At 36.9% G+C, this 25228-nt stretch overlaps 2 protein-coding genes across 3 annotated transcripts in view; one reads left to right on the forward strand and one right to left on the reverse strand.

Moving 5' to 3' along the window:
• SPPL2A (signal peptide peptidase like 2A) overlaps positions 1-25228 on the reverse strand; it is a 375774-nt gene that overhangs the window by 237670 nt on the left and 112876 nt on the right. The gene's annotated exons all lie outside the window — the stretch shown is intronic.
• AP4E1 (adaptor related protein complex 4 subunit epsilon 1) overlaps positions 1-25228 on the forward strand; it is an 84318-nt gene that overhangs the window by 47224 nt on the left and 11866 nt on the right. For both annotated transcript variants that reach the window (XM_069098044.1, XM_069098045.1), the window contains 3 exons: positions 2442-2556; positions 18063-18198; positions 23242-23500. In XM_069098044.1, the coding sequence (XP_068954145.1) occupies positions 2442-2556; positions 18063-18198; positions 23242-23500 (510 nt within the window). The remainder of the gene's footprint in view (positions 1-2441; positions 2557-18062; positions 18199-23241; positions 23501-25228) is intronic.

Here is a 25228-nt window from a genome sequence, read left to right on the forward strand (position 1 = left end):
TTTAACATCTAAATAAAGTGTTTGGGAAACTGGGAATTGTAACATTAATATGTCACAGCTGATGGGTGTAGGACATATTGTGGAACAAGTAACAAGAACCCTACTCAGTTCATTATCAAGGTAATTATAGTAAGGAGATCAGAAAGGGTTAAATGTTCAAGATCATGTAGCTATTTCTTGATTATCTACTAATACATTCCATATATTATCTACTTTCTCTGTTGAGATATTCTCTGAATTAGATATTCCTGTTTAGAGACTCTTTTCTCAAAGTGAGCTACATTTCCTTTTCTTAGTCTAAATCAAAAAGTTTTCAAAGAGCAGTCATTTGTGCTCAGGTTTCTATGAATTAAATTGACCAAAGAATTTGGAAGAAGAAAGTAAAGAATTAGACATTCCAGTTTGGGTTCATTTTTCATTCTTTATTTCAGTGAATTCACATAGCATTGATAACTAATTAGAGGTATTTTGCAGGGTACAAAGGAAGTGGAAGACTCAGTTTTTCTACTCCATCACATTATCTTGATGATGTTAGACAAGCCATGGTATTATAGTGGGAAGAACTCTAGATTTGGAATCAGAAGCCCATGGTTCAGATTTGAACTCTGGCTCCTACTGCTTCTTTGACTTTGGGCAGATCACTCTCTGGATCTCAGTTCTCTTATCTGATATGAAAGGGATGAACCAGATAATCCCCGTGGTCACTTTCAGTTCTGAATCCCATCACCTTAAGTTCAAAATTAAATATAAAAAGGTAAAATATAAATGATATGGGGATTATCCATGTTTAGATGATTGGTGCTATTGTAATCATACATTAATTTGTATCTGAGGTAAGTAAGGCAAGCTGGCTATTTAGATGATCTTCCAGTATATCTGTTTTCTTTTCTTTCCACCTTCCCTCTCACTTTTTTCCCCACTATCACTAATTCCTTTTCTTTTCTCTCTTTTCCTTTCTCTTTCTTCTTCTGATCTACCTTTTTATTACAACTAGAATGAAAAGTGGGAGCTTTTTGAATTCAAATAGCATAATTAAACTGATGTCACCATGCCTTGAATGTTCCATTGTAAAGCAGTTCTGTATTTTTTTTTCATTGAGTTTGCTGAGGCTGTCTCATTCATACTGTTGTATTAAAATAATTACTATTTTCTTTGACTAGATTTCTTAAGAGGTCAGTAATTTGGACAGTTGTTTTGGAATTTAGACTTACATTCATTTCACTCTAAGAAATGAGTAGATTCCCCAATTGATAAATGGTCAAAGGATATGAACAGGCAGTTTTCAGAGAAAGAAATTAAAGATATCTATAAGCACATGAAGAAATGCTCTAAATCACTATTGATTAGAGAAATGCAAATCAAAACAACTCTGAGGTACAACATCTCACCAGTCAGATTGGCTAAGATGACAAAACAGGAAAATGACAAATGCTGGAGAAGATGTGGGCAAATTGAAACACTAATGCTTGGTGATGGAGTTGTGAACTGATCCAGCCTTTCTGGAGAGCAATTTGGAATTATGCCCAAAGGGCTATAAATAATTTCATACCCTTTGACCCAGCAATACCACTCCTAGGGTTATATCCCAAAGAGATCATAGAAGTGGGAGGAAGACCCATATGTACAAAAATATTTATAGCAGCTCTTTTTGTGGTGGCAAAGAATTGGAAATTAAGGGGGTGCCCATCAATTGGGGAATGGCTGAACAAGTTGTGGTATATGCATGTTATGGAATACAATTGTGCTATAAGAAAGGAGGAACAGACGGTCTTCATATTTACCTGGAGAGGCTTATAAAAACTGATGCTGAGTGAGAAGAGTAGAACCAGGAGAAATTTGTACACAATTACAGATACAACGTATGTGTGATGACCAGCTTTGATAGACTGGACCCTTCCCAGCATTGCAGTGATATAAGTCAATCCCAAAAGACTCATGATGGAGAGAAATATGTGCATCCAGAGAAAGAACTAGAAAGAACTGAGTTTATATACAGGTGGAAGCAAAATACCTGATCTTTTTCCTTCTCTTGTTTGGTTTTATGTCCTCTTTACCATTTTTCATTCCATCTAATACAGTCCGTCCTTATAACCTGACTAATGTATAATGTGAAAGTATTTACAGATCCTATACTTGACTATAAGCCGCCATGGTGGAGAGGGGATGGAGGGGGACAAAATATGAAACTCAAGGAATTGTGGAATGGAATCCTGTAAACTAAAAGGAAACAAACAAATTAATTTAAAAAGTTAAAAAAAAAGAAAAAAAATGAGTAGAATTTGAATGTGTTATTTATATGGATTATGTAAATAGTATTTTATTAATATAAAAATGCCTTATTTTTGTTGCCATATCAAGTTAAGTTATTTAAGTTAAAGGGTGACTCCCTGCATGCTTATGTTTTCAAAGAGACTTCCAACTTTATTCTCCATTTAATATAGGTAGATGCTTCTTTGTCTTTCCTGGATGGTTTTGTGGCTGAAGGACTGGATCAAGGAGCAGCACCGTATAAACCTCACCATCAGCGACAGGAAGAAAAGCTTTCTCAGGGAAAAGGTGATTGTAGTTTGTATAGAACTAGACCTTTGAGTGACATACCTTTCATTTAGATATTACTTTTTTTTTTTTTTTGCCTTTTGGAGGGCAGTTGGGGTTAAGTAACTTGCCCAAGGTTACACGGCTAGTTTTTTTGTGTGGGTGTTAAGTTTCTGAGGCCAGAATCGAACTTGGGTCCTCCTGACTCCGGGGCCGGTGCATTACTCACTTTACCACCTAGCTGCCCTTAGATATTACTTTTAATCATATTATTAAGCAACTGCAAAATTTTAATATTTTTGTCCCACTTTAAACTTATCTGTGCATTGCATATTCTGATTACGTATTCATAATTAAATATGCTACCTCAGAAGTGTGTGAATCACAGGGTCACATGTATAGTGTAGAATATAGGTAATTCACTGCTATAGCATGTATCCATCATGGAGTTTGGAAGGAAAAATTGTGATATGATTATAGTAGTCAAGTATCCTAACATATATAATATTTGATAGATGGCTTCTGTGCCAGGGGTCTGATATATTGTAGTTTCATAAGAAATGATGCCACATACTACCATACTATTTAATTCAATTCAGTTAACATTTAAGAAGCACCTACTATGTGCCAGGTACTGTGCCAAGCCCTGGGAATACCAAAGAGACAAAAGACAGTCTCTTCCCTTAAAGAACAGTTTAGTGAAAGTTCTAATAAGCCGTTTATTTTGATACAGGAAAGGGACGTGTAAGCTATTGTCGATTGTTCTTTGAAGATACCTGCTGTATGAAAATTGTTCCTTGCAATACAGTAGCCCTAAAAATCAAAGAAATGATAGATATCATCAAAAAAGTTTTGGAAACAAAGTAATTTTAATTTAAATCCCTATTAAGGATTGGTGTTTCTGCACTTGGAATATACAGTGTACTTTAGATTGCTGCACCTCAGGAAAGAAATAATGGAACTAGATAAAGATCCAGAAAACAGCAGCTAAATTGGTCAGTGGATAAAGGAACTGCTACATGAGGACATACTAAGAACTGGAAGGACTTTTCAGTTAGGAAAGAAAAAAGCCAAGAGGGACTTTGGTTGCAGGATCCTAAAGGCTTTGTATAGGTTAAATAATAACTTGTTAACCAAATCATGATATACTAGAACTAGGAATTACCACCACAGCATTGAAGGGCAGCCAACTAGATTGAAGACTGGAGGGTAACACAAGAATCACATTATGCTTTGTTGTATCCCCTGTTATACCTAGCGCATTGTTAGGAAAGAAGCTGGTGTTGAGTAAGATCTGTGGGATGAAACCTGTTGAATGAAACAGAATGATACTTTTCCACAGAATATATTATATGTGTTTGAGGGATTTAGAAAAATTTTAGATGTTCTTGTCCATAATGAATTATTGAGAGAAGCTGGGATTTTGTTCTTGGTGGTAGTACGACATATCTCTTATGACTGTTATCAAAGAGACTATTAAGTTGAATGCGCCACAAGTCTGACCTCGTAAAGCAGTTTTTATTTCCTTTTAGGTGAAGAAACTTAGAGCAGAGAATTTGTGACTTTCCCAAGGTCTATGATCTTATTAGCCAAAATAGAGCTAGTTAATAAAGCTAGGATTAAAACTCAGATCTTCTGACTTCTAGACCAGTATTTTTCCTCCAGAGAATGAGTGATTACCCAGATTCAGTTTATGTGAATAACGATTTATATGAGCAGCTATTTGAGCTAGATAAATTAAAGTACAAAAATAACTACCACCAAAACCACCCTGAGAAGTTTCATTTGCTTAGTCACTGATTGTCAGAATCCCAGATTTGACTGCTGAAATGAATATATCTGACCTTTTCTGAAAATGCATTTGTTTTGATGCGCAGATAGTAGCCAAATGTCCTCATACATATAGCTATAGATGGAAAACTGTGGGCTAAAGGGGTGCCTGGAGCCATAATATTTGTACCTATTTGTTATGTAGGCATGTAGGTTGTCTTTGGCTTACAACACTGAAATACAGGTGAGCTCTAGGAATCCAGATCAAGTTAACCTCTTGAACCCAATCTGGTCTGGACTGATCCTGGGGGATTCATGTTTTAGATACTTAATATTGTTATAGATTACTTACTACATAGAAAAGCTATATATTTATTTTGAGAATTTTTAAAGAGTATTTTATTATATAAAGTACATTTGTATTTTCTGTTTTTAATGATTTGAAACATTAGTTTTCCTGTACATCATTCCATCTAGTCTGTCTCCTCTGACATTGTTTGCTGTGTGGACTTTACATGACCTTTGATCTTATTGGTAAATTTCTCTGTCCTATTTATCTTCTCTCTTTCCTACTGCTTCCCTTCATTCTCTGATTATTCTGGTCAGTGGCCTTCAGTTAATTGATCTGTAAAATGAAGGGTTTGAACTAGTTGACATCCAAGGTATCTTCATCACTAAAACTCAGTGATATCCATGATATCAGACACATCCTGACTACTTTGTCTCTCCCTTTCACTTTTTTATTGCCCATCTACTGCTTCTGATGTTAACTCACAATCTTGTCGTTTATGTCTGTCTTGTTGGCATACAGAGACATTGGGACTACTTCCAAAAGAAATATAAACGTACTAATATCCTTTAGTATCACTTTATACTTATGTCCTAATTGTTCCTTGTGCTTTGTTGACTCGTTTACCCACAGTCTGCATGCCTCCTGACACATTAGCTAGCTCTTCATCTCCCTTTTCTTTCAGTCTTCTGTCATTTGTGAAGAGGTTCTGTGTTTTGTTGGTGAGACTGAATTCCCCAGGCTTGAACTTGTTCTTTATGTTGGCCTCTTTCTGATGACATTCCTCACCTCTTCCCATTAATCCCCAGCCTTCCTGACTTACTACAGTGCCTCATCTACATAGGATTATATGATCTTCCTTTTCTTATCCTATTCTTCCTTACTCTCAGTCTTTTCCAATTTCTGATTTTTAGCCTCTTTTTCTCTTTTGTTCCACACCCCATTGCTTTTGAGCATGGTCCAGATCATGTATCATATTTCTTAAACAGTACCTGTTCTAGTTAACTTTCTGATAAGGAAGATAGAGAAGGAAGGGAGATAAGAAGGGAATAAGCATTTATATAGTGCCTACTATTTGCCAGGTACTATGCTAAGTGCTTTTTTCAAATATTATCTCATTTGATCCTTACAACAACTAAGTGCTATTATTATCTCCATTTTTTTCGTGGAGGAAGCTGAGGCAGAGTTTAAGTGACTTGTCCAAGATCACACAGCTAGTAAGTGTCTGATCCTGGATTTGAACTCAGGTCTTCCTGACTCTAGACTAAGTGCTCTATCCACTGAGACACCTCAGCCCCCTAAGGGAGGGAGTATGCCTCTATTAGGGATTATGTTATTGGGTAGGAGATTGAGTTAGATAGATTCTGAGAGAGTTTCCAATGCTAAGATTCCACAGTTCATTTGGTTTCTCTGAACAGGAGTGGAGCACTAAAAATATCTTGGTTAGTTAACTCTCATTGAAAATTATATTCTTTAATATGAATGGGAATTGTGTGATAGCATGATGATTTAAGGTCATGGGACCCTCCCTTCAATGGAAGAAAGACTGGATTAAAGACATTGAAGCACATCTTTCAATACTATTGCAAATGACATAAACACATGGACTGCTGCGTGTGGAGGGGATGGTAATCAGAATGTGTTCCTGGGGAGGCCGTTGGTGGTATATCAAGAAAGGAGGAAGTTCAGAAATCAGCAGATGAATAGGGTGGATCTTTCTGAGAAAAACGTTATGCAAAAAAAATACAATATTATCATATGGGAGTATTTTCATTTAACTTGGTCTTTTATTGACCACATTTATTTTATTTGACCACATTTGTACATTATAGACTGGTAACTCATTAGCTTCACGTGATAATATAATAATAATAATTACCGTTTATATAGTGCCTTACAGTTTATGAAGTGTTTTACAGTATTATCTTATTTGATCCTCACAACAGTCCTATAAGGTAGGTGCTATTCTTAACCCTGTTTTACATATGAGGAAACTGAGGCAAACAGAGGCTAAATGACTTAATGACTATTAAGTGCTTGTGTCTGAATTTGAACTCCGGTCTTCTGGTTCCAAGTCCAGCACTATTTGTTGCACCATCTCGCTGCGTATTTAATAAAGAGCTATAGCAAAACAATGCAGGCTTAATGGGAACAGATCATCATATGTTATTTGCTTTCTTTACAGTTTCCAGTATGAAACACTTAAGAAATGTTTTGCTCAAAATATTATTAAGGCCTGTTTAAGTCATTGCTTTGTTATGTCTCTGATTATTCTTCAGTAGAAATTAGTAAAACTTTGAGAAGTGGAATATTTAACTGAGTCTTCACATATAAATCTAATTTATCTTTGCCTCCTGTCATAGCAGCTCTTTTTTTTTTTTTTGCTTTTTGGAGGGGCAATTGGGGTTAAGTGACTTGCCCAATGTCACACAGCTAGTTAAGTGTCTGAGGCTGGATTTGAACTCAGGTCCTCCTGACTCCAGGGCTGGTGCTCTATTCACTGCGCCACCTAGCCACCCCATATAGCAGCTCTTCTTAATCTACTTGCTGCTCAAGCCCCTAACTGCATCCCTCTCAACTGAAGAACCTTTCTTAATGTTCTCCTTTATCAAGAAAATTGAAGCTAAACATCATAAGCTTCCCCACTTACCCTCCTTTATACTTCATAACCTCTCTGACTTCAAAGTATGGGTGACTTCACCCACTCTCTAGTCTAACAGGATGAAATGGCTCTCCTTGTCAAGACTAACACCTTCAGTTGTTTTTTTTAATTGATACACTTTATCTTAGCATAGTAATCACTTCACAGAAATAGTTTTTACCAAGTAATGTCCCTTTAAAAAAGAAGCAAAACAAAACTATTTCTGTTCTTAGGGTTTACCATTTAACAGAAAGGAAGTATGTTTTGATATCAGTCATCTAGAGTCATCATTGGGCTTTGTATTTGATCTGAATTCTTTTGCCTTTTAGTGCTGTCATCATTTACATTATGATAGTCGTTCTGTAAATTAACTTTTGATTTTGCTTTATCTACTCTTTTTCAGTTCATTTTAATCTTATCATGTTTCTTTTAATTCTTCATGTTCATCCTTCCTTCTGATACAGTAACTTTCTGTTATGATTATATACAACAATTTGTTCAGCTATTCACTGCCTCCTACAGGTACATAATCTGCTAGTAAAGTTTTACTTCTATAAGTAGAACTTAGATTAATATTTTGATGTATAAGAAACCTTTCTTTCTGCTTACCTCTTTGGGTTATAAACTCAGTAGTGTAACTCAGCTACTTGAACCCTTGATCTCATTCATACCCTTTTCCTCTTGTATCCTACTCTACAATCATATTTCTCACCCCTCACTCATCTTTAAAATCTTCCTCCCTTTTACCAGATTTCTTGTTACAGACATTGTAACTTGAATTTCCCCTATTCTTTAAAAAAATAAAACAGAAATCTTTCCTTTGACTCTGCTTACCCCTCAATCTGTTGTTCTATATTCTTGCCTTTTGCAGGTGCATACATGTTCAAAATTTCATTCTCTCCTGGTATTTTACCCACTTCCTACAGACATGCTTGAATCTTCCTTGTCCTAAAAACAAAAATTTTACTTAACTGTTTATCTCTCAGTCTGTTTTCCTTTAATCTTTCTCTTTGCTGCTAACCTTCTAGAAAGAGTAGTCTGAACTGGCTGCCTCTTTCTCACTGCCCATTTTCTCTTCGGTTCCCTGTAATCTGACTTCTATTCCTGCTACTTTGCTGACATTGCTTTCTCCAAAATTACTAATGACATCTTAATTGTCCTGTCCAATGACCTTTTCTCAGTGCTTATCATCCTTGACTGTTCTGCACTATTTGACATTGTTGATACCTCCTCCTTCCCCCTATCCTTTAAGGATACTTTCTCCTTGACTTTTTCAAATTCTTTCTCCAAATTATCCTCCTATTCACCTGACTGTATCTTTTTATTCTTCTTAGTAAGGTCTTTTCCTTTCTCTTCTTTTTCAAGTATGAGTATTCCCCAAAGCTCTATGTGTATTAGGATCTTTCTCTTCTATTTGTACAGTCTTTCTCTTTACATATTTTAGAAATCTCATTCCCATTGCTTTATCACTTCTGTGCAGATGACTCCCAGATCTATATATCCAGGTCCAGTCTTTCTCCTCAGCTCCAGTATGAAACATTTCTAAATGTTTATTGGGCAGTCCCACCTGGATGTCAGACTCATTATGTCCAGCACTGAACTGATTAATTCCTTTCCAAAATTGCCCCCTCCTTCCACCTTTCCTATTTTTGTTGATGGAACCACAAACCTTATATTCATTTAGGCTTGAAACCATGGAATTACTTTTGACTTTTTCCTCTTTTTCACTCCCCAGATAATATCACTTAAGCTCCCTTCTCATCTCCCCAATATTTCTTGCACCAATCTTCTGTTTATTCTACTGTTAGCTAGTTTGGGCCCATATTACCTCTTGACTGACACTATTGTAATAGGTTTATAACTGGTCTCAAGTCTTTCTCCTTCCTTTATATAGCTGCCAAAATAATCTTAGTAATGCAGAGGTCTGAAGGGATGGGAAGGGAAAGAAAAGGAGGAAGGGAAGAGAATGAGCATTATGTATTGCTTACTCTATGCCAGATATTGTGCTGCGAAATCTGATTTGATCCTTACAACAACCCTGTGAGGTAGGTGCTATTATTATTCTCATTTTACGGTTGATGAAACTGAGGCAGATGGAGATTAAGAGACTTTCCCAGGGACATATAGCTAAAAAGTGTCTGAAGTGGGATTTGGGCTCAGGTTTTCCTGACTTCAGATTTAGTGCTTTATCCTCTGTGCTACCTAATTGCCTCTAGCTGTCATATGTGATCATGACAGTTCTCTGCTGAAAAACTTTCAGTGATTTCTAATTCCTCATAGAATTAAATTCAGACTTCTCAATCTGTCATGTAAGACCCTCCACAATCTGTTGCCAGCTTACTTCTGTAGCCTCTTTTTACTTTTGTCCTTTTCTTATACTTGATGTTCTAGCTAAACTGGACTATAAGCTGTTCCTTGCTTTTGTCCTGCATTCTCCTGCCTGTGCATTCCTGAACCATCCGTCCTCTCCTTTCCCAAATACTTGGATTACACTTAGTCTATTTTTCTTCTTGTTGAAATCCTTTTCTTCCATTATGGATCAGCTTAGATGCTACTTCTTCCATGAAGCCTTCCTTGATTCTTCTAGCTGAAGTGATTTTAGCTCTGCAAGTTTCTCATAACACTTTGCCTAGACCAGGGGTGGGGACCCTGCAACCTTGAGGCCACATGTAGCCCTCTAGATCCTTAAGTGCGGCCCTTTGAGTCCAAGTTTTGTAGAACAGATCCTTTTAAGGAGATTTGTTCTGTGAAGTTTGGATCAAAGGACCACATTTAAGTAGCTAGAACATCACATGTGGCCTCAAGGCCTCAGGTTTCCCACTCCTGGTCTAGACCTTCTCATTGTTCTTACAAGTTCCATTTTCTATTGAACTTACTTATATGCACGGCTTATCCTTCCTTTGAGATAAAGGGGCTTTTGAGTACATAGATTGTATTGTTTCTCATAATTGTATCCCCAGACCTCAATATCATGCCTTAGAGATCTAAAACACGTAATACTTCACTGGATTCATGATTACATTGATATCAGATACTTCCTTCAGGGTATATGCCTTTGCATCCATTGTCTTCCCATAAGTCCTTTATATAGGATCTACCCAATGCATTAGAAACTGTCATCTCTACAGATTTTCTTACTTTCCATGGGTACTAGCACATCCTTTTGTCCATTCATCTGTTATCACTTGCTCTTGGTATATGAAAAACCCACCTCCTTTTGTGGTCTTGTATTTCCTGGATGTTATCTTTTACTTTATCTTTTAGGCACCAGTTATTTTTCTTTGTATGCTACAGCCTACTTATGCCCACCATGTTTTTCTTTAGTCACTTGCAATTTTAATTCTTTGATGATTGTGGTATTCCAAAGTTCATGCCCATATAGCATTACCAAAAGGATATTATGTTAAAAAAAATGGATTTTTATATTAGGGAGCTACTTGAAATTGTTGAAAGTGATATGTATTTCACTAGATACACTCTAGTTCATTCTCTTTCTTTTCTTTAATTCTCATTGCAAATCTTCAGTGTCTTTTCAAGACGTGCTGATGGCCTAACTCATTTAACTGCTCATCCATCTGTATGTTAATAGGAATTTTTCATACATTTTGTTTTACCTGTATGGATGTTAGGCTGGTTTCTTGAATTTTATTCTGAAATATTCTGAGGCTTGATGCAGTCAGCATGATATCATTTGCAAAAAGAAGGACATGGAGGACCTCACTATCTTATAGGGAATCTCTCTTCAACTTGAAATTTGTAGGTTACCTCTGTGAAGTTGGAGAGCCTTCAAATATGTCTACCTGATTTATGTTTTACTTGCTGTGGATAATTAGAGTATCTCTGTGGTTACAGTTAGACATCCTGCATCCTACGCTGTTCAGCACTTTCTCAGTGATTTTGATGAAAGCACAGATGCATGCTTATCAAAATTGCAGATGTCACAAAGCTGGGAGGAATAACTAATGTGCTGGATAAGAGAGTTGAGATCTAAAATGGTTTCTGTTGGCAAGAAGATTGAACTAGATCTAATAAATAAAGCCCTATACTTGGGGCTAAAAAAAAAATCAGCATCATTATTAAGACAGTTTCAAGGAACAAGATCTGGAGGTTTTAGTGGACAACAAACCCTCTGAGTGTGTCCAGCAGTGTACCCTGGCAGTCAGAAAAGCTAATGTGATTTTATGCTACTTTAAGACAAAAAGAGTGAAGGAGGTTATGTTTCCACTCTTTTCTGCTACACTCAGCCCAGACTATTCTCTTCAGTGTGGGCATCTCCTTCTTTCCCCAACTCCTTCCACTTTTCTCTCTGTCACTCTTCTCTTGCTAGAGAAATGCTAGAAAATGAACAAATTGTAGGGAGAGGTTTCCCTCCAGCTCTAAATTATGTACTCTTTGCTTTCGGTTTCATTCCATGGTGTTTTCCATTTTAAAAAGTTTTTTTATTATGTCATTTTGAAATATCTTAGTTGCATCTAATTCCCTTAACAGTTCTTAACTGCATTCCTTTGAGTGTCTCTATTCTCCAGCTGAACTTACCCACTGTTTTTTGGGTGTGTTAGTTTTGTTGCAGCTTCAGATATACTATTTTGGTATGCATTTTCCCCCTTGTTTCTATTAAACTTTAAATTTTCATTTAAATATTAGATTACTAGCTTAATAATTGATTTAATTATTCCTCGCATTTAGCACAATGCCTGGCACAAAGCAAATGTTTTTAACTATTGAATTTTATTTGGCATTTTCTTTTTAGTTTTCTTGTAAAAATTTTTGGCAATTTTTATTAATTTTGCTCTTCCTACTTCTGTTTTATCAGACACTGTGAAGAAGCCAGCTTCCTTGTGACCTCTTATTTTTCCATTTTTCCAAATAACTCTATCTCATTTTTATAAAAACTACTCTAAAATTAAAAGTGTAATTTAGGAATTTCTTTTTGGATCACTTAAGTTCAAATGACTTTTCTTAATAGGCTTTATGTTATCCAACTTCTGAGGAAATTATAAGCCCATTGTACTTAAGGATTTTTCCAGTAGTAGTATCCAATAAAGATATTGTTAGGCTTCTCAAATTCTTTCTAAAAGCCACACCCTCTCACCACATGAATTAAGTAGTCATCCTGCCAAGTATGCTTTCATTCAAGTCATTGAGAGGCTACTTTATGTGTGTACTCTGGATATGAAAAGGACCTTTGTCTTAAATCTAGTCATGAACTATGTAGTCCAGAAGGATGATAACAAGACTAAAATGGCTTTGCAAGATCTTTGATTCAGTTGAGTTGGTTTGGCAGTCTCAAGACTCGGGAACCTGAGATACTGACTATTGGCATTTTGTTCTGGGGCGGTAAGGGAGACTTCCAGGTTGAAGTCACTTTTGTAGGTAGGAAGCATACAACCCCACACCTGTAAATGTTTGTCATGGTGATTTGCTGAACCTTCTCAAACATTTTTATGTAAATGCATGATTTTGAGAAGAGATGCAGTTTGTTCATTCTCTAGTATCTATTAGTGACTTCAGTGTGGCATGATACAAAGGATGCATACTTGTATTTTAGGTTTACCACCGCTATTTTACTTGACTTCTGCTCCTCTTGGTAATAAGAGAAATCCCTTTATATCTAGTAGTGTGTAAGGGGGTGGGGAGGGGAGGAGATTCTTCCACTTCAATTAACCTTGAATTTATAGTGTGGTTTTGGCGACTCAGAGCAAGAGATTGGAGTGTAAAGAGGAAAGAGGACCCCCTGGAGCTGCAGCTTTAAGCCGCTCAGGCTGAGCACTTGGTCACTTTTAGGACCCCCATATCATAGCTTTTGGTTTTTCAAAGGATAATTGACAGATGTATCAAAGTGATGTCTTCACATATTATGCGTTTAGAGAACTTATTCTAAAAGGAAGAATTTTTTGTTAGTAGAATATTTTTTTTAAAGTAGAATTTTCCTGCTCTCAAATGCTGAACAGATTATAAAGTGACTTGTAAATGCAGAATCTCAGAACTAGATGGAACCTCACAGGCTCCAATCAGTCCAGCCCACACCTGAACAGAAATTCCTTCGACAATATTCCTGACAAGTGGTCATCTAACCTTTGCTGAAGAATTTGACTGAAGGAGGGGGTAGCTCACTACATCCCGAGGCAGCCTATTTCACTTTTGGAGGGTCTTAATCATTCAGAAGTTCTTCCTTATATCAAGGCTAAATTTGCCTTTTTGTAAAAAATGTCAATGTATTGCATCCAGTTATGCCCTCTGGGGCCAAGCTAAACAAGTCTCTTCTTTCGTGTATCAGTCATTCATATCTTTGAAGATGGCTGTCCTGCTTCCCAGGTCATGCCTTCTTCAGTCATAACATCTTCAGTTCCTTCAACTAATTATCATAAAGCAAAGTCTTGAAACCATATGACCACTGGTAGCACATTGATCACCACCTCCTTTCAGACCTCAATGGAGACAGCCTAGGACCCTGAAACACAGGAGCCCTGGGAAGAATAGTGCCCCCTAGAATACTTGCCCTACTTCCTGCCTACCCCCATGTAGTTAATGTTGAGGGAAGCAGTCACTATGGAAAAGGGGCCCATTTTCCTTGCCACTTCCAACAACTGCTCACCAGCCACCCCAGTGGGCAGGTAAATTCAAGAGCCCTGAGGACACCAGGGCTCTGCAGACCACTGGTTCTGCTTCCATTCTAGCCGTCTTCCTGGGAAGAAACCTCTGTGGCGATGCAATCTGTCAGTTTCTTCTGTAGGATCTGAAGTCTTTGTGTTCTCAGCAACCACAACTACTAAAGAGTAAGAAAATAAAATTCTTGACACCAAAATCTTTGGAACTGTTAAATGGTTCAAAATCATAAGCAAATGTGATTTTTATCAATGTAAATATTATTATAAAAGGTACATTTCTATCTGCTTTGCCATTGCACCCTAAGGAGTATCAGACCTTTCCATGTGACTTGCAGTTGAAATCTCCTATATGTTACCTACCCCATTAGAATCTATTCTATATTATCTACCTCCTTAGAATATTAATTTCTTGAGAACAGGGATTATTTCAAATAGTAAGCATATAACAAATATTTTTTTCATTCGGTCCTTTATCCTCATTGCTTTTCTTTGGCCTGGGGGTTCTTAACCACTTTTTTTCTACCATAGATCCATTTGGCACTGTGGTAAAGCAGATGGACTCCTTCTCAGAGTAATGTTTTTTAAATGTATAAAATAAAACACATAAGATTAAATCAGAATGTTAAAACAGGTTCATAGACTCCAGGCTAGGACCCTTTTTATGGATACTCTTCACCTTAAGATTGCTTTTCTTAAAATATGGCACCCAGAACCAACCAGGACAGGTGTATACTAGGATATTACCTCTCTACTCCTAGATACTTTGCCTAGGAGTTTTTTCACTCTCATTGACTCAAATTGATCGTGTTCCTTAAGAGAGAGAACATTGGGGAGGGTAGGTGGTGCAGTGAATAGAGCACTGGCCCTGGAGTCAGGAGGACCTGAGTTCAAATGCGGCCTCAGACACTTAACACAAAAATACTAGCCATGTGACCTTGGGCAAGTCAGTTGACCCAACTGCCCTGCCTTCCCCCTCCAAAAAAAAAAAAAAGAGAATTAACAGTGTGGGGGAAGGGGAAAGGGTTAGGATGAGAGATGAGCACAAAAGGTAGTCATTGAATAGTGATTAGAGAGGTAGATACTGATGAAAAGGTTCTTGAGAAAATTTCCTGTTGGGCACATTAATGTACTGTTAGGGGAGTTATGAACCAATTAATATGGAAAGCAACTTAGAACTGTGTCCCAAAAGTTATTCAGTTGTGTATATCCTTTGGTCTACCTATATTACTATTAATTGTTGTTGTTCAGTCATTTTTCAGTCTTGTCTGATTCTTTGTGACCCCATTTGGGGTTTTCTTGATCAAAATACTGAAGTGATTTGCCATTTCCTTCTCCATCTCATTTTATAGATGAAGGTGAGGCAAACAGGGTTAAGTAACTTGCTTAGAGTTGTACAGCTAGTAAGTGTCTGAGGCTAGATTTAAACTCAGGAAGATGAGTCTTCCTGACTTTAGGCCTAGAACTCTATCCACTGTACCACCTAGCTGCTCTGTATAACTACTAGACCTTTCCTGAAATAAAGCAAAGAAAGAAGAAAAGGACGTACATGTATAAAACTCTTTTAGCAACTCTTTTTGTAGGGAATCCTATAAATTGGGGGAATGCATGAATAACTTATGGTTTATGAATATAATGGAATACTAGTGTCCCTTAAGAATGATGAAATGAATGGTATCAGAAAAACCTGGAAAGATTTGCTATGAACTAACGCAGAGTAAAGTGAGCAGAATCAAGAGAACAGTTTGTACTTTAACAATGTGAAGACAAATAAATTTGAAAGACTAAAGATCTCTGATCAGTGCAATGACCAAACATAATTCCAGAGTCCTACTGATGAATAATGTTACCTCCTGACAGAGAGGTGATGAACTCAATATATGCATACATACATTTCTGGATATGAGTGGTGTTGGATTTTGTTTTGCTTGACATGCATATTTGTATGGGGTAGGGAAAAGTGGGAGGGAATAAAAAATACTTGTTAATTGAAAAAAAAAGTTAAAACAAAAAGAAAGCTACTTTTTTGTGTCCTACATATAGTAGATACCTAACAAATATTTGTTTTTGTTATTAATGAGTGTCAGGTTAGGAAAACAGGGAGGATGATTTTTGCCCAAAATTTCATGTGGTTTTCCTGAAACTACAGTATAAACTGAGGCCAAAACATAAGTAAAACCGTAGCAGAGATGCAAGAGATTTTTGATTTTAAAAATTAGTGAGGACCATGATTTTCTTCCAACAGAGCAGTAAAGAAAGGACTACTGGGGCCAAAGTCACACACACACACACACACTTTTACTCTCTCCCTCCCTCCCTCCCTCCCCCCCTCCCACCCTCCCTCTCCCTCTCCCTCTCTCTCTCCCTCTCCCTTTCTCCCTCCCCTTCCCCCCTCCCCCTCCCCCTCACTGAGCTTTTTCATATGGCTAAAACTCCATATTTGGTGATGAAAATTACAAGATAAAGGATGATTATTAAAAAAAAATATTTTTGGGTGGGAAGTAATGGGGGGTTAAGTCACTTGCCTAGGGTCATACAGCTAATAATTTAGGCGGGATTTGTATTTAGGTCTAACTGACTCCAGGGCTAGTGCTGTATCCACTGAACCACCTAACTGCCCCTTTTAAAAAATTTTTAATTTTTTTTCTTTTTGTTGGAGACAGTTGAAGTTAAGTGACTTGCCCAGGGTCACATAGCTAGTAAGTTGTCTGATTTACCATTCCAAATTAGCAAAATCATATTAATTAACTTTTTACTGTACCATATGTGAAAAACAGGAAAGAATCCATTGGGCAAAGAAATAGGTAGGGGCTCTTTTAGGAATAGATAAATTATGTGGTGAAAAGAATTTAATCAGTTGAGGAAACGTAGTGTAGTGGAAAGAGAGAGAGAGAGAGAGCAATGGACTTAAAAAAGATGTAATACCTAGTCAGGAATACCTTGCTTTGAATCCTATTTCAGACATCTACTATCTATGTGACCCTGGTCATGTCATATATTCTCTGTCAGCCTCAGTCTCCTCCATTTATAAAATGAAGGCATTGGATTTGATGATCCTTAAGGCCCTGTTTGGATCCAAATCTTTCACCCTAAGAAGGAACAGTAGAGTAGGGAGATATAGAAGATTATATTAAGTTCATGGAAGCCTGGTGGAGGGCCTTTTAATGGAAGATGAGGAACTGGGATTCAGCTTAGAATACAGCACATTTTCATAGTCATGAAAGAATAGTAACTTTATACAGCAGTATAGGAGAAAAAATGACTTCAGTATTAGTGTACAGGAGATCTCTTCTATTAATTTGGAGATGATTTAATCTTGTGCTGGAGACTTGACCATTCACATGGAGAAGGAATATATGTTGACCATTTTCAGTGTATAAGTGATGGTTTAAAAAAATGTTTCATTTGATTTTTTTATTCTGAACTTCAATACCAAATAATATGAGCATTTCCATTTACATTGTAAGACAGGAAAGGATTATACCATGAAATTGAATCTTTGTTATGTAGAACTTGTTTTTTCTTTTAAAGTAGCTAATAAGTTTAACATGTAACTTTCAAAGTTAATTTTTTTTGGAGGGCAATTGGGGTTAAGTGACTTGCCCAAGGTCACATGGCTAGTTTTTTGTGTGTGTGTTACGTGTCTGACGCCGGATTTGAACTTGGGTCCTCCTGACTCTAGGGTCAGTGCTCTATTCACTGTGCCACCTAGCCACCCCTAACTTTCAAAGTTATTGTCTGTGATTCCTTCTGGATGCAAGTGATATTCTAAAAGAATGTGTGTGTGGGGGGGAAATAGCTGTTTGTAGCATGTGTCATGTATCCTGGCACCACTGGTTCTTAAAATGTGATCTAGATATCCTTAGGATCCCCACTATCCTCTTAGGTGGGGTATGTGTGATCAAAACTTTTCATAATAATACTAAGATTAAGAATACTAATTTTAATTTCTGACCTGGTAAATATTGATAGCTATAATTCTCATAAACAAAAGCTTTTTGGAGTGAAGTAAAATTTCAATAATTTTAAGAGTGAAAGGATCCTAAGACAAAAAAATTTGAGAATCACTGCTATAACCTCTCTGATTCTGAAATATTCCTTCTATGGAAGGAATCAGTCTGTGCCAAGAATTTAATTCTCTAGGCTATTAGAGGTAACTTTGCCCTTTTTTTTTTTTGCTTTGTTTTAAATTTGATCCCCTGTTGTCTTTTTAAAATTCCAGTTCTCAATTTTGAACCATATGGACTGTCCTTTTCTTCAACTATGTCTTCATCTGGTTGCACTGGACGGCAGTCTCCAGCTGGCATTTCTCTTAGTTCTGATGTATCCGGGAATAGTGCTGAAACAGGACAGAAGGAGTAAGTTTCTTTCTTATTGAAATTAGATGGTAGGTGAGAACATGTAAATGTTTAAATGTCAGTCTTCCAGTGTGCCATTTATTTTTCACTTGTTTATGTTCTTGGCTTATTTTAGTGGGTTTAGAATGAATTCTAGGCTTCTCATAATTTCTCTGGTCTTCAAATAATTTCCAAAGGGATAGTAACATCTGATGTAACACATTTTATTTTAATGGTTTAATAATGTCCTTGGAATATACATTATTAGAAAGTTAATTTTTTAAAATGTTTAATGTCCTGTTTCAGTGCAGTACACTAAATGTATGAGATGAAATCAGTAATACAACTTAAAAAAAAATAAATAACTTGCATCAAATGAGAGTCCTGGCCCTTCAGAATATCTATACTTCTTCAAGTGATGTTAGTGTTTAAAATGTTTTCAAAGTATTTTCATGATTGCCTTGAGCTTTTGGCATATCATATTTTGATAATATGTTAAGGCTTGCAAAGTGCTTTCCTTACAGTAACCTGTGAGGTAATCAGTGCAAATAGCATTATCCCATTTTAAGGATGAGCAAAATGAGATGAAGATTGTGACTTGCTTAAGGTCACACAGCTAATCCAAGTTTTCTGATGTCCAGAATGAGTGTTCTTCCTACTGTTATCATTCTGTATCTCTGTTGCAAGTGTGCATGAGTGTGGGGCTGGGTGGTGGTAAGTTTTTGAATTTGATTTTTGGAAATAATCTAACATCATTTAGACCCCAGCCTGGTGAATAAGGAGGGTGATTATTGGGAAGTACTGTTTTAGCTTAAAAACAAAGTGTGATTGTCAAGAAATGAAAATTATTTTCTTTTGTGGTCTGTAAATTTGTTCTGCAAGCAGTTTTAAGTGTTTTAAGCAGTGACTCAATCATGAAAATAAGAGTATAACTTTCTAGGGCAGAGGTTCTTGAACTTTTCTGAATGTTTTAGACCCCTTTAGTAGTCTAGTGAACCCCAGTGAACCTCTCGACCTCTTCTCAGTAGTGTTTTTAACATGTAACATACATAGGATTAAAAAGGAAACCAGTTATACAGACATACATTTATCGAAATATGAAAAATCATAGCAACAAGTTCGCAGACCTAAGATTATGAACCCCCTTTCTAAGGTTACTACTCTGCAAGACAATTTTTTTGGATGTATGAACAATGTATATTTGTTTACATATTAGAAAAATAAGTACATGGAAGCATAATGTGCTGAATACAATAACGTAAATTCTAATTGTGGATGACTTTTTTCTCTTCTGCCAGGCTTTGCCAGCTCAGCTAGACCAAAGAGCAGTAGGTTTGGTCTGGAGCAGGGGTGGGGAACCTGTGGCTTTAGGCCCTGTGTGTCCCTCTGTGTCCTCGGGTGCAGCCTTTTGACTGAGTCCTAGTTTTACAGAACAAATCATTTCATTAAGGGGATTTGTTCTGTGAAGTTTGGATTTAGTCAAAGGGCCATCCTTGAGGACCTAGAATGCCATATGGGTCCTTGAGGCCACAGGTTCCCTACCCCTGGAGGAATGAGTCAAGAATGCAAGGGATAGTTGGCAAGAGGGCTTAAGTACTAAGAAGCAGAGGGAGGAAAGAAATGGCAGCCCACCATTATTAAATTGGAATGAACATAACTCCACAGAACTGATGTCAGAATATGTAGGATTGGACTTGGACTGAATACTTAGAAATATTCTTATAAAGCCTGTTTGTGCATATTTTCACCTTATGGGAATGGTACCTTAAGAAAAGTTAAGAATGTGCATGTGCTGTATTTAGAGAGTGGAGCATACAAGATAATTGTGTAGTCACAGAGAATCCTCTTACTTTCTTCTTTCTCAGCTCCCTTTTCCTTTTAAGTTTTTTGCTAATACCTTTTATGTCATTTTTTAGCATCACAGTCATTTCGCAAAATTAACTCTGTCCCATGTACAGTGAATTCTCCCTTGTAAAGAAAAAGAGTTAAATAAAACTGATCATCAAAGTAACAGTAGTTGAAATATTCTGCTCCTGCAGTTTCTTATCTCTATACTGAGAGGAAGGATGTGTTATTTCATTTTTTGTCCTCAGTAGCCAAGATACTTCATTGGAATTTATTTGAGTTCTTTTTTTGTATTAGTATTTAGCCTATAAATGAGTCTCTCTGAATTTAAGTTAGTCAAGCCCTTAGACAACAGACATGTGGTCTATTACTGAGCTTTATTTACATTTTACAAATCAGGAAACTGAGATATATATAAGTTAAGTGACTTATATAACACATTGAGTTAGTGGAAGAACTGGAATTCAGACCCTAGTCTTCTGAGTGGTTTGATGCTCTGCTATGCCAGCCTACTTCCCAATAGTTGGATATATACATCTCTTTCCTGAGATTTCTACAAGATAGATGAGGGATATAGATAACACTAATAATATGTCTGTAGGTGAAACATATAGGGGGAAAAAGCTTTTTAAGATAGCTATTGAACTGTTGTTTAGTTGTTTCTTCAATTTGCCACTTTAAAAAAAACCCAAACTTTGGGGACAGCAAGGTGGTACAGTGAATAGAGCACCGGCCCTGGAGTCATTAGGACCTGAGTTCAAATCCAGCCTCAGACACTTGACATAAGAGTTGTGTGACCTTGGGCAAGTCACTTAACCCCAATTTCCCTGCCTTCCTCCCTCCAAAAAGGAAAAACAAAACAAAACAATAGCAAAAACTTTATTAATTGCATTTCTCTTGTTTGAACTTTTTTGAATGACAGCAATAGTAGGCTTGTGGATGAGATCATACTTAAATAGGACCATTTAATATTCCAAAGGCCTATAATTAAAAATCAATGTAGCCAAGAACCACCATATTCACTAATCAGAAATAGTACAAAAATGATACAATGACAAGCCCAACAATTTTAATCTTATTTCTTTTGAATAAAATGATAGATTGATAAGTCAGACTTTTAAAAGCCATTGGGGACTTCTTTTTATTAGTGCCTCACTTAGCATAAAGCTTAATTGCTTAAGGCTTTCATGTTAGGTATGGTATAGGAAATCAGGTTATATGGTCCCTGCCCAAGAGACCTACAATCTGAATGTATCCTGCCAGGTATGATTATGCATGCTATGATACCTTTTATATAGTGAGCTCAGGAATTCTGAGCTAGAATAGGAATAAAGCCAATTGGGTATCCTCACTAAGTCTGATACTGATGTGGTGAGCTTTCTAGGAGTGAGGAGAGGCAAACTGACTGAGATTAGAAATGAAGCAAGTCAAAGCTTCTGTTCTGATCAGCTTTGGCAGTGGATCCACGGGTGGCTACTGTGCTTCCTGCCAGGGTGACACAAGGAGTTACAAGTCAAATCTAAATCTTCCTTTTAGGTTAATTTCCCTTTAAGTGTGCCTGTTAGCAAGTACTGTGTTGTCCTTACATTCCTAAATTCTCAGTGTGCCTAGAACAGTGCTCTTCATGCACCGAGTTGTTTGTGCTGAGGTACAAAGGCTTACAGTGCTTGTGTGAAAGCTAGAGAAGGCAGTCCTTTGGGACCATACCATGATAGCACTTGTGGAGGTAGTAGGTTGCAACAGTGCTAGAACAGTAACATTTCTCACTTTCATTGTTTGAAAAGAAGAGGTCATATTCTTTCAAGTTAAGTAGTTAAATATAACTGCATTTCAGTTTGGCTTCCTTATACATTTTGTATGCTGCATCATAGGCCTTTGGGTTAGTGTCTGGCTCTGAGCTTCCTTGTTTCTAATCTATTCAAACCTATGTGCGTAGTATGGTATTGTGTGGAGCATGTATGGTCAAAGGCTACCAGTTCTATATGCCCTCCTTACGTTTTTAAATCTGCAAGTAAGAAGAGGCAGCAACTGGGATTAGAAACATTGGAATCAGTCTCTCATTAAGCACTCACTATATAATAGGCATTGTGAATAGTCATTACAGCCCAAAACAGTGCACCTCTATCAACACAGGGAGAGTAGCATAAAGATGTCAGCCACAAACTGCAACGTCTTACATCTACTCATTCTCTTATTTTTGTCCTGGGGGTGCTAAGTAAGGCCAGTGCCAGATCTTATTCCTGAATTTAGCTTTTCCATAGGCGAGATGAATGTGTAGAGTTAGAACTTGGAATTTTGCTAGCCAGGGCATAGGAAGCTAGAAGAGAGTAACAACATTTTCACTGCTGCTTTATCACTATTTTGATCTGGGAAAGAAATATATCTTAGATATCCTAAAAAAAACTACTGTTATTCTTCTTTCCTATCTCTTTCTTTTTCTTAAGAGTTTATTTTTTTAAAAAGTCTTTTAAAATTATGTGCATTTTGGAAAATGATCCTTAGTCTTTCATTTATTGAAAATACACATATATTAGTTGACAGTATATTTACTTCACATTAAGAAAACCCTCTAAACTAAAACTAAAGCTAAGAACAAGCTGAACATTTAGAAAAAATTCTTTGTTTCTCAAAATGATTCCTTTAGTAATATATGGTGATTTTGGTTTTGGTCTGGCCCTATGCTTTCATTGGTAGGACATTCCTATGGTAGAAACTTTTCCATTAGTGAAGATAAGTCAATAACTTGTCTTGTAACTTATAACCTTAGAGAGTTCTCTGGGACACTAAATTTGAGTGACTTGCCTGTGGTAGCACAGGTATGTCAGAGGCAGAATCAAATTCATGTCTTTTTGACTCCGAGGTCCTCTCTTTTATCTACTATTCATTGTTTCTCAGGTGTTGAATTAGAGATCATTAATGATATGATAAAGAAATTGAGATTGAAGCCATTGTATAATGAAATATCTCTGAAATGTCAGTAGTGAGTTCTCATTTTTGAAACCTTCAGGAATATACTTATGTGTTAAAATGAGGGTAGACACACAGTGGCTAAGTAGAATCTTATGTCTTACTCTGGCTATCTGGTGTCTCTTATGCTTTGTGATGTTAGTGCTAAGCTACTTCAAGAAAAATATAGGAACAGTAATGCTTTTGGAAGAATGTCTTAGGAAAGTAATTCTTTGGTCCTGAATTGACTTGGCTCATTACCAATTTCCTTAGGACAAATAGCCTGAAGCTAGAAGGTGTGAAAAAATTATGGGGAAAAGAAGGCTATCTTCCTAAAAAGGAAAACAAAGCAGGAAACAACCCTGAGCTTCAACCTGTTGCTCAGGACAGTACATTAGTGGAGAATGTGGATCAGATGATGATAAAGAAAGATCCCTCCCAGGCCCTTCATCATTCAGAGGAAGAGGCAGAAAAACAACGTCTGGCTTCAACATTATTCGTTGGGCTGGGATCAGAAAGTGCAGTCAGTTTGGTAAGTAGTCTGTTATATTTCTCTATGTATCTATATTATCCATACTTTGGGCAGAAAGACCATACTCTGTTATGGAACAATCATGGAGGGACCCAAACACTGACATGCCATCTGAGGCATAAATGGAAGGAATTGATGCTGAGGAAAGTGAGAGGGATATGTAAGGTTTGAATAAGACTGGACAGTAGGGAATATGATTAACAATAGAAGAAGAGAGTACTAGCTGTTTTAGTAGACTTTTGAAGAGAGGAAATAAATTCTTTTGTTGAGAGTATTTGTTCTGTGAAGTTTGGATTCAATCCAAGGACTGCACTTGGGGACCTAGAGGGCTTCATGGGTCTTGAGGCTGCAGGTTTCCCACCCCTGCAATATCCTCCTAGGGACCAAGCAGGCAGGTAGATAGCACAGTAGATAGAGCACCAGCCTTGGAATCAGGAAGACTCATCTTCTGAGTTTAAATCTGTCCTCAGAAATTGAACTAGTTGTGTGACCCTGGACAAGTCAGTTTGCCTCAGTTTCCTCATCTGTAAAATGAACTGGAGAAGGAAATGCAAACCACTCCATGATCTTTGCCAAAAAAACACCCAAGTGGGGTCACAAAGAGTCAGACATGTCTGAAAATCTAGTGAACAACAATAGTAACCTATAGTCCCAGCTTTTTTCCTCCATTTGCCTCTCCTTAAAAAAAAAAAGTTACTAATCTTGAATCCTATTTTCTTAGGGCCTTGCTTACTGCTAGGAATTTTACAAACTATTTCAAATTAAAGTATTAATAGATGATAATGGCTTAATATTATTCCATATAACATCTGCAACATAACAACTACTTTCAGTGCTTTAACACAAAGGAAGAGTGACTAATTGTAGAAATTTCAAGCGCCAAGTTAGGCCAGTGATGAGTTATTTTTGGTGAGAGATTATTTTACCAAAGCTCTTGAAGTCACACCCATCTAGACATAAGGTGGGTTGTAATGGGGAAGGGGAAGAGAACAATCATTTGTTAATTAAGCTCCTGCTTTGTTCCAGGCTCTGTGTGAAGTGCTTTATAAATATGATCTCATTTGATCATGTAAATGTAAATCATGTAGTTGCAGGCTCTGGTCCCTCAGTTCAAGCACTCAGCTGTCAGTCACACCAAAGATAATCAGACACTAGTAGAAAAAGTTATACTGACCAGATCCCTGGGAGACTAATGTGTGAATCCCAGTCCAATTTGTTGATTCACTTAAGCTCTATTTTGTTTGTTGCACATTAGCCTGCTAAAGTTTTCTTGGTGGATTTAGAATCGATGATGGAATTAGTATGGGCACAGAGAGCATTTCTAAACAAATTACTTAAACTTGTTAGTTCACACATTTATGCTATTACTCCAACATCTTTAGCTACAAGTCAAGGAATTCACCAAATATTTAAGTGTGGAGTATTATATTAGATGCTAGGAGGGAGTAAAAGATAAATAAAATTAGTCCTGATCTTAGAGTTTATAGCTTAGTAGGAATATATAGCACATATGCAAATAATTACAAAATAATTTTCTGAAATTTAAAATAGAAGCAAGCTAATGGCTTCATGAGAGGCAGCTAGGTGGCTCAGTGTACAGGGCTCTGGGCCTGGAGTCAGGAAGATTTGAGTTCAAATCTAGCCTCCGACACTTCCTAGCTGTGTGACCCTGAGTAAGTCACTTAACCCTGTTTGCCTCAATTCTCATCTGTAAAATGAGCTGGAGGA

The sequence above is a fragment of the Petaurus breviceps genome, unplaced genomic scaffold (assembly GCF_028583685.1).
Source record: "Petaurus breviceps papuanus isolate PSGF00001 unplaced genomic scaffold, PetGlider_PUasm1.0 37, whole genome shotgun sequence".
NCBI lineage: Eukaryota > Metazoa > Chordata > Mammalia > Diprotodontia > Petauridae > Petaurus > Petaurus breviceps.